The sequence below is a fragment of the Monopterus albus genome, unplaced genomic scaffold (genome assembly GCF_001952655.1).
Source record: "Monopterus albus unplaced genomic scaffold, M_albus_1.0 scaffold14.1, whole genome shotgun sequence".
NCBI lineage: Eukaryota > Metazoa > Chordata > Actinopteri > Synbranchiformes > Synbranchidae > Monopterus > Monopterus albus.
Genome location: NW_018127894.1, coordinates 2744105 through 2757957, shown reverse-complemented (window position 1 = coordinate 2757957; position 13853 = coordinate 2744105). Strand labels below are relative to the sequence as shown.

General features: G+C 37.2%; 2 protein-coding genes across 3 annotated transcripts in view; one reads left to right on the top strand and one right to left on the bottom strand.

Annotated features, from left to right (window-relative positions):
• The window catches only part of LOC109955315 (MAM and LDL-receptor class A domain-containing protein 1), an 81874-nt gene that overhangs the window by 32017 nt on the left and 36004 nt on the right, over positions 1–13853 (top strand). Inside the window, exon 2 of one of the 2 annotated variants that reach the window (XM_020591348.1) lies at positions 13693–13797. The exons of the other annotated variant lie outside the window; for it this stretch is intronic. Within the exon in view, the coding sequence (XP_020447004.1) occupies positions 13695–13797 (103 nt within the window). The 5' untranslated portion in view covers positions 13693–13694. The remainder of the gene's footprint in view (positions 1–13692; positions 13798–13853) is intronic. 2 annotated transcript variants of the gene reach the window in all.
• The window catches only part of LOC109955338 (macrophage mannose receptor 1-like), a 19496-nt gene continuing 6079 nt past the window's right edge, over positions 437–13853 (bottom strand). Inside the window, exons 8-31 of the mRNA XM_020591412.1 lie at positions 12859–13013; positions 12184–12303; positions 11753–11868; positions 11484–11632; positions 11192–11391; positions 10477–10592; positions 10073–10145; positions 9826–9979; positions 9297–9335; positions 8772–8935; positions 8570–8631; positions 7102–7202; positions 6793–6935; positions 5795–5897; positions 5467–5594; positions 5097–5141; positions 4844–4946; positions 4277–4509; positions 3819–3984; positions 2396–2560; positions 2137–2253; positions 1540–1695; positions 1284–1313; positions 437–1102 (exon numbers count right to left, since the gene is read on the bottom strand). Of these exons, the coding sequence (XP_020447068.1) occupies positions 855–1102; positions 1284–1313; positions 1540–1695; positions 2137–2253; positions 2396–2560; positions 3819–3984; positions 4277–4509; positions 4844–4946; positions 5097–5141; positions 5467–5594; positions 5795–5897; positions 6793–6935; positions 7102–7202; positions 8570–8631; positions 8772–8935; positions 9297–9335; positions 9826–9979; positions 10073–10145; positions 10477–10592; positions 11192–11391; positions 11484–11632; positions 11753–11868; positions 12184–12303; positions 12859–13013 (3086 nt within the window). The 3' untranslated portion in view covers positions 437–854. The remainder of the gene's footprint in view (positions 1103–1283; positions 1314–1539; positions 1696–2136; positions 2254–2395; positions 2561–3818; positions 3985–4276; positions 4510–4843; positions 4947–5096; positions 5142–5466; positions 5595–5794; positions 5898–6792; positions 6936–7101; positions 7203–8569; positions 8632–8771; positions 8936–9296; positions 9336–9825; positions 9980–10072; positions 10146–10476; positions 10593–11191; positions 11392–11483; positions 11633–11752; positions 11869–12183; positions 12304–12858; positions 13014–13853) is intronic.

The following is a 13853-nucleotide window of genomic DNA, read 5'->3' as shown; positions in this document are numbered from 1 at the left end:
TTAAGTCAAGATTCACCTGGGAGCAATTTACCAATTCAGGACAGATTTAGAAAAAAAGTCTAATGGAAATGTATAGAAATATGCTTGTCATATTATGACAACTTGTTCAACCATTTTGCATTTAACGACTTATACGATGAACTAATGACTAGATGTTTTGAGGGGTAAGACTATTGCACAGTGAACTATATAATACATTTTGATCAACATGACATAAACAACTGATAATGTAGGAAACAGCAGAGAATTGTACATAATCATTTGCATGGATGTACCAAAGCATTTGCAACTTCTTCAGACAAATGAGAAACTGCTTTTTTGATGTGCACAAGTGACACAATGATGTGAAGATTGAACAGGTAGTTTTGAGAATTTCAATTCTGATCTGAGAAATGTACCAAAGTGACTGAGAAAAACTGTAATAAGAAATAACTCACAAATTACACAGTCATTGTTTAGTGGGAATTTTAATGGCCATTTAACAGTGACAGACATTGAGATTTATATTTTTATTTCTTTTTTTGACAAGTTCAAGAGTACAAGCAATGAACAGCAACTAGTGGGCATAAGCATAATATTTAACAATTATATACATACAACCATAGATTAAAAAAAAAATGCAAATGCTAATCATTCCCACTGAGAGATCCTAAAGCCTAAATTGTTCTGTTTCATGAGGTAAAGCATTTGCCAACTACTGTATATTGAAACTGTGTGACATTGTTAAATAACTGAATATAGACTCCATATAGTAAAAGACAAATAAAAATGCAGCAAAAACACAAATGAAGCATAATACATCAGCCTGGGATACAGCATAGTGCATGTCCCTCCAGATTCTGCTACTTTATAAATCACAGACTTATAATAGGCTCAGGGTTTTCTTCCTCTGCATTCTCTATCAGTTTATTGGTGTCCACCACATCAGGCTGAGATCGCTGACTGTCAAAGTAGAGTGGATTTTCAAAGGTGGGTAAAATATGAGGTGACTTCTTGTAGAGGAAGAATGCACCAACTGTCAGTGTACAAGTGATTGTAATGATCAGCGCAACTACCAAACTCGTGTGGAGACGACTGGGTTTATCCTTATGTCCTTCAGGTCCTGCACAGATTCAGCAAACAGTCAAATATTAAATTTAACCTTGAGGAATTTGGATTTTTTTTTACTTTCAGTTTACTAAATAGTTTTTGATAACTGTAAATGTTACATGTAATGCTACATTTTTACAAATTATAAAATTCAAATACAACACAACTTAAGCAGACACAAAGCTGTAACTTACCAGATATTGGATCTGAATCTGTGCGCATCACTGGTGGGAAAGAAGTGAAAATGATGAGATAACTAGTCTTTTTTTAAGGAATATAAATATATAATTTTATAATTTCCCCCTCTACCCCTGTATTCAGGTCTCACAGGAGTAAAACTCTGACCTACTCTACTTTTACAATTCTAGTATATGTACTTTATATTGTAAAATAACCAAGATTCAGATGATCGGAGGATGAATGCTGAATATAGCGGTATGATAATCTTACCTTTTGGTGTTTCACAGATGTATGCTCTGTCATGCCATCTGCGACCTGACCTCCATAGGCCGTCTGAGGCTCCAATCTCTCCGTAGTCATAATTGGGCTCGTCTGGACCCCAATTAGTGTAGTCCATGACTGTGTTATCCAACCAGTTCCAGTTGCCTACAGGGCCAAAAAGAAAATGAGAGTATGGCTATTATGATCACATAGCAGGCAGCATGATGCCACAGTGGCTAGTGCTGCCGCCTTCCAGCAAAAAGGTTCTGGGTTTGAGCCCTGGTCAACCCAGTGCCTTTCTGTGCGAAGTTTGCATGCCTGTGTGGGTTCTCTCTGGTTACTCCCCCCTCCTCAAACAGTCCAAAAGCATGCAGCTTAGGTTGACTGGTGATTAAATTGCCTGTAGGAGTGATTGTGAGTTTGAGTGTCATCCCCCCGTGACCCTCCTCAGGGTAAATAAATTGGACTTACATCCCACCCAATAAGGTCTCTCTTTTGTTTAGTTCACTTTCATCAGCCAAAAATTGATTTTGTTATAGATTTGGTTTTAAGTGCAATTTTTTTTAAATTTGCCTTCTCATGCTGGGGCAAGGTGTGTGATCGTACCTTTATGAGTTTTATACAGGCCAACCCAGAAAGCGCTGTGGCTGTCTTGAAATATTTCCACGTTACTTTTGATGAACATTTGCTCAGAAGGATCTTCAATGCTAGCAAGCTGTCCACCTTCACAAGAACAAACAATAGCTTGGTTGTAACAATTACTAAACACATGTTAGTAGATGCTGTATTCATGAGCACAGTGCTACACAACATACACTCAGTCTACACTTAATATAAAGTTTTCTGTGAATGTGGTGTCTCTTACCATGCCTTACACAGCTTGTAGCTGCATCTGACCATTCAATTTCGTTTGTCATAAATAAATAACAATGGCCCTTAAATGGCAACCAGGACTGACTCAGTTCATACCCCACATTTGCCACATCAGGGCAAACTCCTGGGAAATTGGTTGACTCTGTTGGTGCCACATCTGTGAGCAGACAAAGACAGTGATGATGGGATCGGATATTTACAAAATTTACTCCTGTGACATTCACTTCAGTAAAAAAAAAAAAATTATGCTGAGATTCCTGGATGAGGCCTTTTATGGAAGAAGTAAACTTACATCAAGGCGGGTATAACGTATGAGTAATGATCAAAAGAATGGGATTGAATTCAGGGATGAGTTTGTAGGGCTACATAGTAAATTTTATTCATATATTGCAGGACATCATCAACATACTGTAATACTTACAGCAAAATGAATCATGGTTTAGGGTTAGGTTAACAGGGTACCATCTCACACACAGTATGCCACAGACATAGGACTACAGTCTTTGGCGTACAGAACTACATTATAATCCAGCATTTACGGTATAAACACTTAAACCTACAGAGGATGACAGTTAACGTATATAAAAATGGGTGACACGTCACCACCTTTGCCACTATGTAAAAGTGAAGCCAAAATATTACCAACACAGGGGCTGCCATCTGGCTTTTTTGCAACCAGATTCTGCACAGTAGTGACCAGAGGTGGAGTCATAGTATCATACTGCCAATCAAAGCTGTTAAATAATCCTAAATATGTCCCTTTTCATATTATTAAATAACTTTAAAGCAAATTTATCAGAAAAAACAATCGCTGGTAGACTAATCAGTGTATATAATATATATAATATTTACCTAAAATGTCAGAAATCATCTTTGGGAAAAACTATTTGATTTGTACTTTGAATGTTTCGTTTGATTCATGTTCCATCTGCTAAAATGGAGGTGGTGGAGTTTATGAAATTTTCTGCAACCAGCCACCAGAGGAAGATTGATCTGTGATGGCTACAGTGTGGCTAAGTGAACTGAGCCAGATGTGCCCTGTCGGTACCCAAGGATTTGTGCCGGTTTTGGACAGAAATTTAGAAACTGTGTTCAGGTCCAGGTCAGGTTCTGTCATGTCGGTCAGACTTTAGACTAGATGTCTGGAACATTCAAATGCTTGCTTTGTTTAACGATAAGGGGAATAACAACGTACAAACTCGACTGTGTTGGATTTGGGCATTCTATATTTTAAGCTTGTTGGGTCCGGCTCGGGTTCAGACGTCACACTCTTGGACACAGGTCGGGTTCGGACAGAAATATGCAGCCAGATCCGTGCTCTAGTGGTGGCTTCACTTCTGTTACGTCACCCGTCTTTATATATACTGTACAGTCTATCAACTGTATTCATTTACACTGCCTGCTCATTAACATACCTGTAGACTGCATACAAACACTGCTCATGGTCCGATTGCAGAAAGCAGTCCTCCATTCTCCATCTATGTCCATATACACACAAGGTTGATCTGTGTTTGGTTCACCTTCAGCCCAGGCAGCAAAGTTCAGTTGCCAACCATCAATGAACTTAAAATAACCTCCAGTCTGAAAGCAAATACAACCAATACTTTTACAATAAAATAACATTTTTTTCTATTACTCAGCATGTTGCTGCTGCTACAGCTTTTTTAAGATGTATAGTTCGCCATACAGATACAGTAGATTAAACAGATGTGCACTTTTTAGAATAATGCCTTTAGTATTGTATACAAGTAGATTGTCATCTGCCTTGTAAGAGTTCTGTAATGGATCAAAGCTAATTTTCACAGCGATCTGCTTAAGGTGGAAATGCTTCTTTGTACTCATCTTAGTACAATAATTCCAGATGGTTTTGTACCTGTTTTTTGTTCAGTCCAATCCATACAGGAGCTTTGAGGTTCATAACCAGCAGCTCAAGATAGGCCTGTGTCCACTCATTTCGAAGACTGGCCAGGTTAGCTTTATCACCTTCACATTGTTTTTTTGCATCATCCCAGGTCAGATTTTGAGTCACAACCTTGATGCTGTCATTTCCCAGAGACACATAGATGTTTGGAATAGGTGGCTCTGGTTGAGGTTGGGTGTTTGGGTCTGTTGAGAGCAAGACAAAAATCAAATGAGGGATCAATCTTTTTTCTTTTTTCATTACTAAAGGGATCACTGTTTACTGTATGTCAAAGGGAATTAGCTTAATATTGTATGTTTAGCCCCTTATTTATACAGTTCCCAAACCATGTTTTGTTTACCAAGACCACTCTACTGTCTTGAATGCAACTGTAATATATACTGATATTTGGGCAGAATGGTGCTGTACACCAATTGGATATTGACGCTTTAATGTAAGTTATTTAAACAAGGAAGTGTAGAGTTCCTTTTTAAATTTCCTTCCTTTTTAATTTTTAGAAGACGAAAAGGATGAACTCACCAAGATTTCGATGACAGACAAATCCATTGGTGTCATTGCAAGACTTAGTCAGCCATTTACCAATTCCAGTGGTAGGGCTGCTGCCCATCACGACACAGTCTTCCTGATGCAGGACAGTGGGAAAGGATAGGTTTCAAAATCTTTTCATTATGACATTAAAATTTAAAATTACGAGTGTCTTTTATCTGCTCTGTGTCATGACAAAAACTAACTACAAGCAGTATTTTACTTTAGTCAGTCTCGGAAAGGTTACCTCATTCCACGCCTGATAAAATGACCCTGGACGACGTCGATGTTTCTAAAGAGCAGAACCAGATTCTTAAAATCTGTATATTAACAAATAATATCTCAAACATTTCTATCAAACAGTAGTTCAGTACCAAGCTAAAAAGCTGCTTCACTGCCCTGTTTGGTTGAAAATCTGCTTGAAATTTGATCACATCCAGTGACACTAACATGTGTGGGCACCTGTCCTCTCACACCTGTAACATCTACAACTACTGCAGCAAGATGATTGGATTTCAGCAAAAACGCAATTTATAGCTGCTATCAAGTTGCTTTTTAATTTTGCTCTTAATTTGCTTGATATTACATTTACTTATACATTTATTTTGTGTACTTACAGAATAGCCCCAGTTGGTGTATCGCCTTGGTTTTCCATCGGTCCAGTAAAATCCATCTTGTTGTACACTATTTAAACCAATCCACAGGTCTGTGGCTGCTGCTTTAGCCATTTGAATGATCAAAAATGCTGAAAATATCAGTGGTAGAAAACAAGTAATATGCAATTTTTTGCATACTTTGCAACATATTTCCAAAGATTTAACATTGATTGTTTTGCAAAATAGAAATACTTGTGCTATTGTTTCCAAGATCAGGAATGAACGTTCACAATCTATATTTATATCATACACATTATAAATAATATTTATGCAAAACAGTAGAACAAACCTTGCACACGCCTTGTGGGTATAGAGACTAAACTGCCTCCAATGTCAGAGCACTTAGTCCTTGCCTGTTCCCAGGTAACCTTCTGGCTCTTGATACTGTAACACTTTAGACAGATAAAATAAATTTTCACTCAACAGTCAAACACATTTATATTTATGTATACACTCACCAGCCACTTTATTAGGTACACCTGTACATGTAATTCAGTGCAACACTTCTGCCTTAACATCTGTGATTATGAAGCTCAAAATGTTCCAGTTTTTGGTGAAATTGTCATAAATGTGGTGTATTAGGTGTTCCTAATATTCTGACCCTCTCATGTATGAAGCTGTGGAGGACAAAAATATAGACACCTCTGAATATAATGTAGTCCAGTACACCACCACCTTTAACTATGACCTCAATAATAAACATATGATTGAATTTTTACATTTATGACAATTTCACCAAAAACTGAAACATTTTGAGCTTCATAAACAGACATTAACGTGGAAGTGTTGCACTGAAGTGCATACATTGTACAGGTGTACCTAATAAAGTGGTCAGTGAGTTTATATGAGAAATTGAACTGGATAATGTGTGTAGAATGTGTGACTGTTGCATTAAACCTATTGATACAGCAAATACATTATATGTGCTGCTTTTTCTGAAAACATCACTTTCTCTTGCACATAAATAAATGTGCAGGGTTTTTGAATGTAACCGTGTCAAGCCGTCTTTTTTCTCTACACCAAGACGTGCATAACTTATGACATGTCACACTGTGTGTAAAAACAGGATAGGTGGTGTGGCATATTGTAACTTTGAAAGATGAGTCATTCTCCCTTAAGTTAGATCTTGGTAACAGTTTTTTCAAACACATCTGGACAAATCCTTTTACCTCCAAAGTTTTGTTTATGAGAATAATTGCAGATCAGACCAGTCCCACATGATAAAGAATAACTAAATGCTTGCAATCTGACATTTAAATAGTAGTAGAGAAGGTAGTGATTTCTGACCTTTGAGTCAAATTTTGTCCAGGTGCGTGGGCAGCCACCTTTAGGAGGAGCTGTGGGGGCTGCAGTGGTGTTGGTGGGTGGTGAGTGGCCTCGTTTACAAATAGACTGGTGCTCTTGGCCACAATTACAATTACGCCAGAAACCTAATGAGCACAGCAGAGTTAGTAACATTTCACCACCAGCATGTTTTATATTTTTTAATTAGAACAATATGTTAATGCTATTCAGAACGTCTTATCTAGGTTTCATACTTTGTCACACTTGTCATTTTTCAATTCATCAGTGCGTATCATTCTTTAGATTACTTACCCATATAATAAGTCATAGTAACACAGTTGTCAGAAAAGCTATTAGTATTAGGTTGATTTTCATCCCATCTTTGCAGTGACACTTGAGAACCATCCAACCACCTTGAAGCACACACAGTTAAAGTGAATTAAAATGTGTAATCAGTTATAACCACATGACATTAGACCTTTTTCTCCACCTTGTTGCATGGAAGATAAACAGAATACAGATAAATGTCAAGTTGACAACAGTGTAGCAAGACAAAGAAAAGACTAAACTCAAGAAAATGTGCTACTGAAGTCAAAGTGAAGCATTAAAATGGCTTAAACAGGTTTATAAGTGGAAGGAGTGAGTTGGTTGAACCTTGGGTGAGTTAGTGATTAAATTAACGGTTAAGTCTTTTTTCACTAATGGCTATTTACCTAACCAAGATTAAAAAAAAAAAATGTGTATTGCGCTACAAACCTCCACACCCAAGCAAAAAAGAAAGAAAGAAAAGAAACAGTTACCAAGATCTGCTCTTAAATGCCTTAATAGTAATTGTAACAAGTCAAATGTGATATTGGGAACTAACTAACCCCACCCTTCATATAGAACTGCACTGTTAGCTAGTGGTTAGCCAGCAGGGAGGAAATATTGTAGTAGTAGGTGTGCAACATGCTTTATGGGACAAACTTTAAGGCTTTGGTATCATCTGCCCATGTCTAGAAATAGGCCCTAAATCACATTACTTAAACTAAAGATGTTCTAACAGATATAGCAGCTTTATGTGATTTATAATGACATACCAATAATGTGTCTGTAGCATGAAACCATTCGGGAACTCCATACAGGCCTGCATAGTAAATGGCTACAACAGGTATTATGAACGCCATTTTGGCTGATATTATAGAAATGAGTCAATGATACTATGATGGAACCAATGTATAAAACAACAATCTAAGCATTTTAATATATGCATGTTCAACATAATATTTTTAGAGACATTCTGGAGCTATTTTAATGAGGCTTTGTAATGTAGCTGGGCAATCTGCTGGTGATGCGCATTATTGTGTTTTGTGTCATAAGCCAAAATCACTTTTATTAATCAACCACAAATTTGGTACACACATTATAGACATGCTGAAGGATAGATAGATGTGGATTTCAGTCTTTTATCCCATATTATGACTGTAGTTGAAAGATAGCACTGCAAAGACAAAAAACCAGAAAGTGTCTATCTCTTTTCTGTTTAAAGCTTCATCAGTGTACCTGTGGAAGTACTAGGAATAAGAAAATATTCAAATTTTAACTCCTGAGTATTGTCTTTGCAATGATACCAAGGACATGCAAAAATGGTCTAAAGAGGTTTGGAATTACAAACACTTAAATTTGGCATAAAAAATACAGGTGAAAATGCACTTCACTTTAAGGGGTTAAAAATAGTAATCAGTAGGAAATTTCACTTCAAATTACTTAATTATGTCTTATGGCATTCTCTGATACTCACCACTGTGACCCATCAAGATCCACTGATAAACCTAAATAATAGGCCCCGTAGCTTCTGGAAATCTGTAAAAGGAAACAATAAAACACACAGAAAAACACATACGCTTTAATTCCTGCTCTTCTACTCAATAAACTTTCTATCAGTATGGGTTAAATTTGAACGTGCTAACTGAAAACCAATAAATAAATAAATAAAACCCCACCTGTTTCCACAAGAAGATATTTTCCTCTTTACTGTTGATAGTGACCAAGTCACCATGCCTCTGCTGACAGAAGTGACGAGCCTCCTCCATGGCCATTGACATGCTGTTAATATAATACTGACTCCCTCTCCACTCAATCCAACCCTCTGAAGTGGTATTATAATCTGTAAAAATGTTATAAACATATTGATTTTTTGAGTTTTGACAACTTATTTTAAGTTTATTTCTTTTGTAGGACATCTTTTACGAGATAGACTGTTAATGTAATACTGCTTCTGTGTAATGAAGTTAAACAAAATATTTGAAGATCGGCAATAGGAAATTATGGCAGGCATGTTTCATTTTCCGATGTTTTTAATCAAAACAGTGAATTGATTCACTTCAAAAAGGTATCTGCAGTGTGACATGTGACTTGAAACTCTACTCAGTCTATGCAGCTGTCACTAGTTTCCACATATGTTGCACTTTACATTTATTGTCACTCTGGGTGTGTGTGTTTGATTATACAGTACAGTGACAACTTACCTGGTGCGGTTGCATTTGGAGGTGGTTTTGGAGTCACTCCTATAAGAATGCAAACAATTGTCAATTTTGTTCAAAAGAATACAGTACTAGGACAGTAAACAAGTCTGTCTTTCTCCCACTCTGTACTCTCTCTCTATATATATTTTTAATTCCACATAAATCATTCCTTGTATTGTGTATGTGGGTATAGTATTTTGGTATCCTTTCTCTCACTGGATTATTACATATTTGATATATACTTTAAAATGTATGTTCTGTACTGTATCAAGTCCTATGATCTGTTTAATCCCTTTCAGTAATTAATGATTTCCGTAGATTGTTCTGGGCTAATTATTCTCTTGTGTTAATAATCTCTTTGTAGAAATGTTTTTGTTTGTGCTTTTTCTTTACTGTCACTTTAGTAAAATATCACATTTCACTGAATCTTCTTGCCTCTTATCAAGTTAGTTTTTCCTCACTGAAGGTAAAAAATAATTTCTCTTCAGACGGGACAAAACATAAGCATTCAGTACACTTTCTTCAACTGTACCTGCACGGATTTGACATAACCAGTCATTGTAACTCTCGCAGTTCATATCGTTCCAAGACCCATACTCATGTGAGTTATACATTTTTATTTCAGCACAAGATTCTGCATTATTGAAATTGTTTGGTTCTCCTTCCTCCCAGTGCTGGAAGTTTAGCTGTGATAAAAAAAAGCAAACAGACATCTTTTATAATAAATATTTAATGTGTGTGTATATATACCATTTGGGTTGTCAAACACACAAACTAACCGGGGAGCCGTCACTCCATGCATAGCCAGTGCTTGATTCAGGAATATGAAGTCCAATCCAGGCTTTTCCACGGCTGCAAAAAAAAAAAAAAGTATAAATTATTTAACCAGCCTGCCTTATTTTAAAATACTTAAACAAAGAGCTTTCACTAACTTTGACACGCTTTCCTATTCAATTCAGTGAGAAAGTGTGTCCAGCTAAAATATCAAACATTCTGCATGTTGACACCCTCTAGAAGGCAGATTAAGTGATGCAACTACAGCGAAGATGGTGGAGTTGATTCAGCTATTGTAAACAAGAGGTGCAAGCTAAGTAAGTGTGATATTCACTACTGGATTAATGCTTTATATTTCAGTGTTATTGTGTTAAAGATTAAGTTAAAGTTGAGTTAGACCAGCTCATACTTTCCCACTAGCTGCTCAACACTGCTGTGGATGCTGAGCAGATCTCCTCCAATGGCCCTGCAGTAATCCCTGGCCTCAAACCAGGTCTTCTCACCTGCACGAGGCCCTGTAAAAAACTTAGAGAGGAGAAGTGTAGGCAGGATTAAAGTACACCAGACATGTATGGAAGAGTAAATGATTTGAATAGAATTTGATTTTAATTTTCATAAAGAAAAATATTTGTGACTTGTTTTTAGACCTAGAATAACTGAGGTTTTTGTCGCACGAGGGCATCAGAAACAAGCTGTGAATACAGAACTGACATAAGAGTACAGTAGTAGTACTTTCAGGTAGCGTAGCACACCAATACGTCCATCACAATTATAATGGTACAGAATTTTTTTCCATATTTGGTCTGTTAAACTACCGTCAGTCAAAGAAATACCACCTGCACAGTAACTGCTAGCCCCGAAATTATTCAGATAGGATGCTTTGGTCCATTTGATTGTTTCATTGATGTTATTTTAAATAGCCTTCTGCCTTTGTGATGTGCGTATAATTGCTTTTTCCTCAATGCATTATTTGGATTGTTTGCGCTTGCCTAACTAATCATGTTTGATATCTTACAGTGGTTGTGGCAGGACAATAGCCAGCTTGAGTGCCTCTTTTCATTTTTTGGATATTAGTAGATAACCTAATTTAATTGTGCTTAACTGAAGATGAGCTCTGGTTGTACCTTAGCACAGATGTTTCTTGATAACACTCGAACCCAACCGTCTGCACACTTTGGAGGAGCTGGAGTTGGTGGTGGAACAGTTACAACTGCCCCCTCTGCCTGGTGTTTGCAAATGTATTTCTCCTTATTGGTGCAGGGTAGCAGATCCCAGAGCCCAGCAAAAATCCCAGTTTTTATGGCAGCACAACCCTGCTGGTGACCTTGTGTTGTTGAGGGTAAAAGAGTTGAATGTAAATATTGATGTTGCTTTTTTACCTAATATCTAAAGATGGCATTTCATATTTGTCCAAACCTGGCATTAGGGCATTCCAGTGAGTAAACCTCACTGAGTCCGTGTTGGTCCACACAAACTGATCAATGTCTTTCTGGTTTGACAGCCCAAGCCAGAAGAATTTCTCTGGCCTCAGGCCTACCAAGCTGATGAGGAATGCATTATCCACCCTGGAAATATTTACACAAGTTCATAGATTTCTTGTCTGACTGAATTGTGTGAACAACACATGCACGCAGAGTTTTTAGTGTTAACATCACATAACCTATAAAAACATGACATTTTCTTACCCATTTGAAACATCAGCTAAGTAGGAGTCTGCGCTCTTACAGGCATCTTTAGCTTCATCAAACGTTTTTGTCTCAGGTCCCACAAAGTAGCAGTAGGATCCATGTCTTTTCCAACCCTGTAGGAAATTGAGGAGTATGCTTTAAAATGCAAAATTTTTGTTTTGTTATAAAAAACCTATGATCTGCAGTTCACCAATTAATATTTTTGAAATTCAGAGTACAATTGTGTCAGTATTTATTTATTTACTTCATTATTCAAATCTACAGTGCATGGATCTTCAAATGAGAGATGACTTAGAGTTGAATGAACCAGATGCTTTTCAAAGTTAATTTGTGGGTTTGAATCATACACCCTGATGAGCCAGATGTTCCAGATGAAGTCCTGATACTTTTTTCATAGATTAGGAAACATCATAGTAAATGACACTCACATCTTTGCAGCCTATGTCTGTTGCCAGAACTGTTTCATCTCCAGTGCGTTCAGTTTCACTTTGCTTCATGCAGATGAATCCATGTTGCTCATCACATGTGCGATCCGCCCAGTTCCCACTCTGAAAGACAGGACGATTGTAAAACACTTCCATATTTATAGATCGGATGTACTGGATGAATAGTGTACACATACTTTAACCTCATTGGTTAATGTTTTTCCTTTCCTTAAATATGTTGGTAAACACTGAATAGGTGAGGAAAAAACCTAATTCAAGAAACTTTTATTATACTTTTTTTTTTTTTCTTGGATTGTTGGGTTGTTGTTGGCCTTTGGATTTTCTGATGTTTTATTCACTGTTTAATGAGCAAAAACTTATCACACACATAAAAATCTGTGCGTAGTTACAACCACTTGTAGATTTACATTAAAACTATTTGGAAATAGCTAAACATTAATGGATTCTATAGATGTTCTTGATGTGTTCATATACACAAGTCAAGATCAGATCTGTGCATATAAAAATGTTATGAATAGGGCACACTTGTTTCAGTTTTTGTTTTGTTGATGATGCAAGCTGACACCTTTTTCATGTATGACTTGTCCAGATACACAAGTATGTATAGAGGAAGGATACAGTATATGTGCACCATCATATCTACATGGTGCTCTTTACCTCCCCTCTCATGAGAACACAGTCTTCTGCATCAGTGGAGACAGCAGGTTTCCCATACTCCCAGCTGGTGAAGCTGACAGTAGAATGGTCACTCCAGTCAAACAGCCCCTCTGTCTTCCTGTCATTCATTCCGATCCAAAGCTCATCAGTGGATGCTGCAGACAGGGGACAGTGAAGCGTGTACCGTACCTCAGATGAAGCAGTGACTGACATTACACTGTTAACAGGCTCTTTATACAGAAAGTAATGCACTTATTGGTATCCTACCATCTGTGCATTGGTAAACATGGGCCAGTGGTATAATTAAATCTGTCAGCAGGTATTGTATAAAGTCTATTTTAGCTGGCATGGAGAAACATTTTATTAATATGATGGACAAGCGTATTTATGCCTATATGTTTACTATATTTAAACCACTCCCTAATGTATTTACTGGACTTTTGTAGGTCCCTAAATAGTCAACAATAAGATTGTATACTACATTAACGTGCCAGGTTTCAACTTTGATTTGAGTAGGTTTATGTCAGTATTGAAAGTTAGGTGATGATGATGCTGATCCCCCCACCAAGGGGGATAAATATCTCCGGCTCAACACCATTCAGTTAGAACTGATGAAGCCTCTTGGATGAGAGGTGAAACGTCTTCGACCTAGAAATCTAGTCCAGTTGATTTTTTCCAAGTTTTTTTCAGCTTTTTTTCAAGTTAGGTTTATGTTTTGGACAGACCATGAAGTCAAATAAAATCATAATATCAAATACGTTTGTGGAAAGTCTACGTCTGCCTGAACTTTTCAACACACAGGCATCATTCTTTGGCATTTTGTGTCTTCCCCAGTGATGCTCTGCCAGTCCTTCACTGCAGTGACCTTCAGCTCGTGCTTGTATTGGTACCTCTCTGGCCTTCAGCAGGTGGAATGCAGCACATCTGAGCGGAGATCAGGTGATTGACCCAGCCAGTCAAGAATATTTCACCTTTTCACCCAGAAAAGCTCTGTG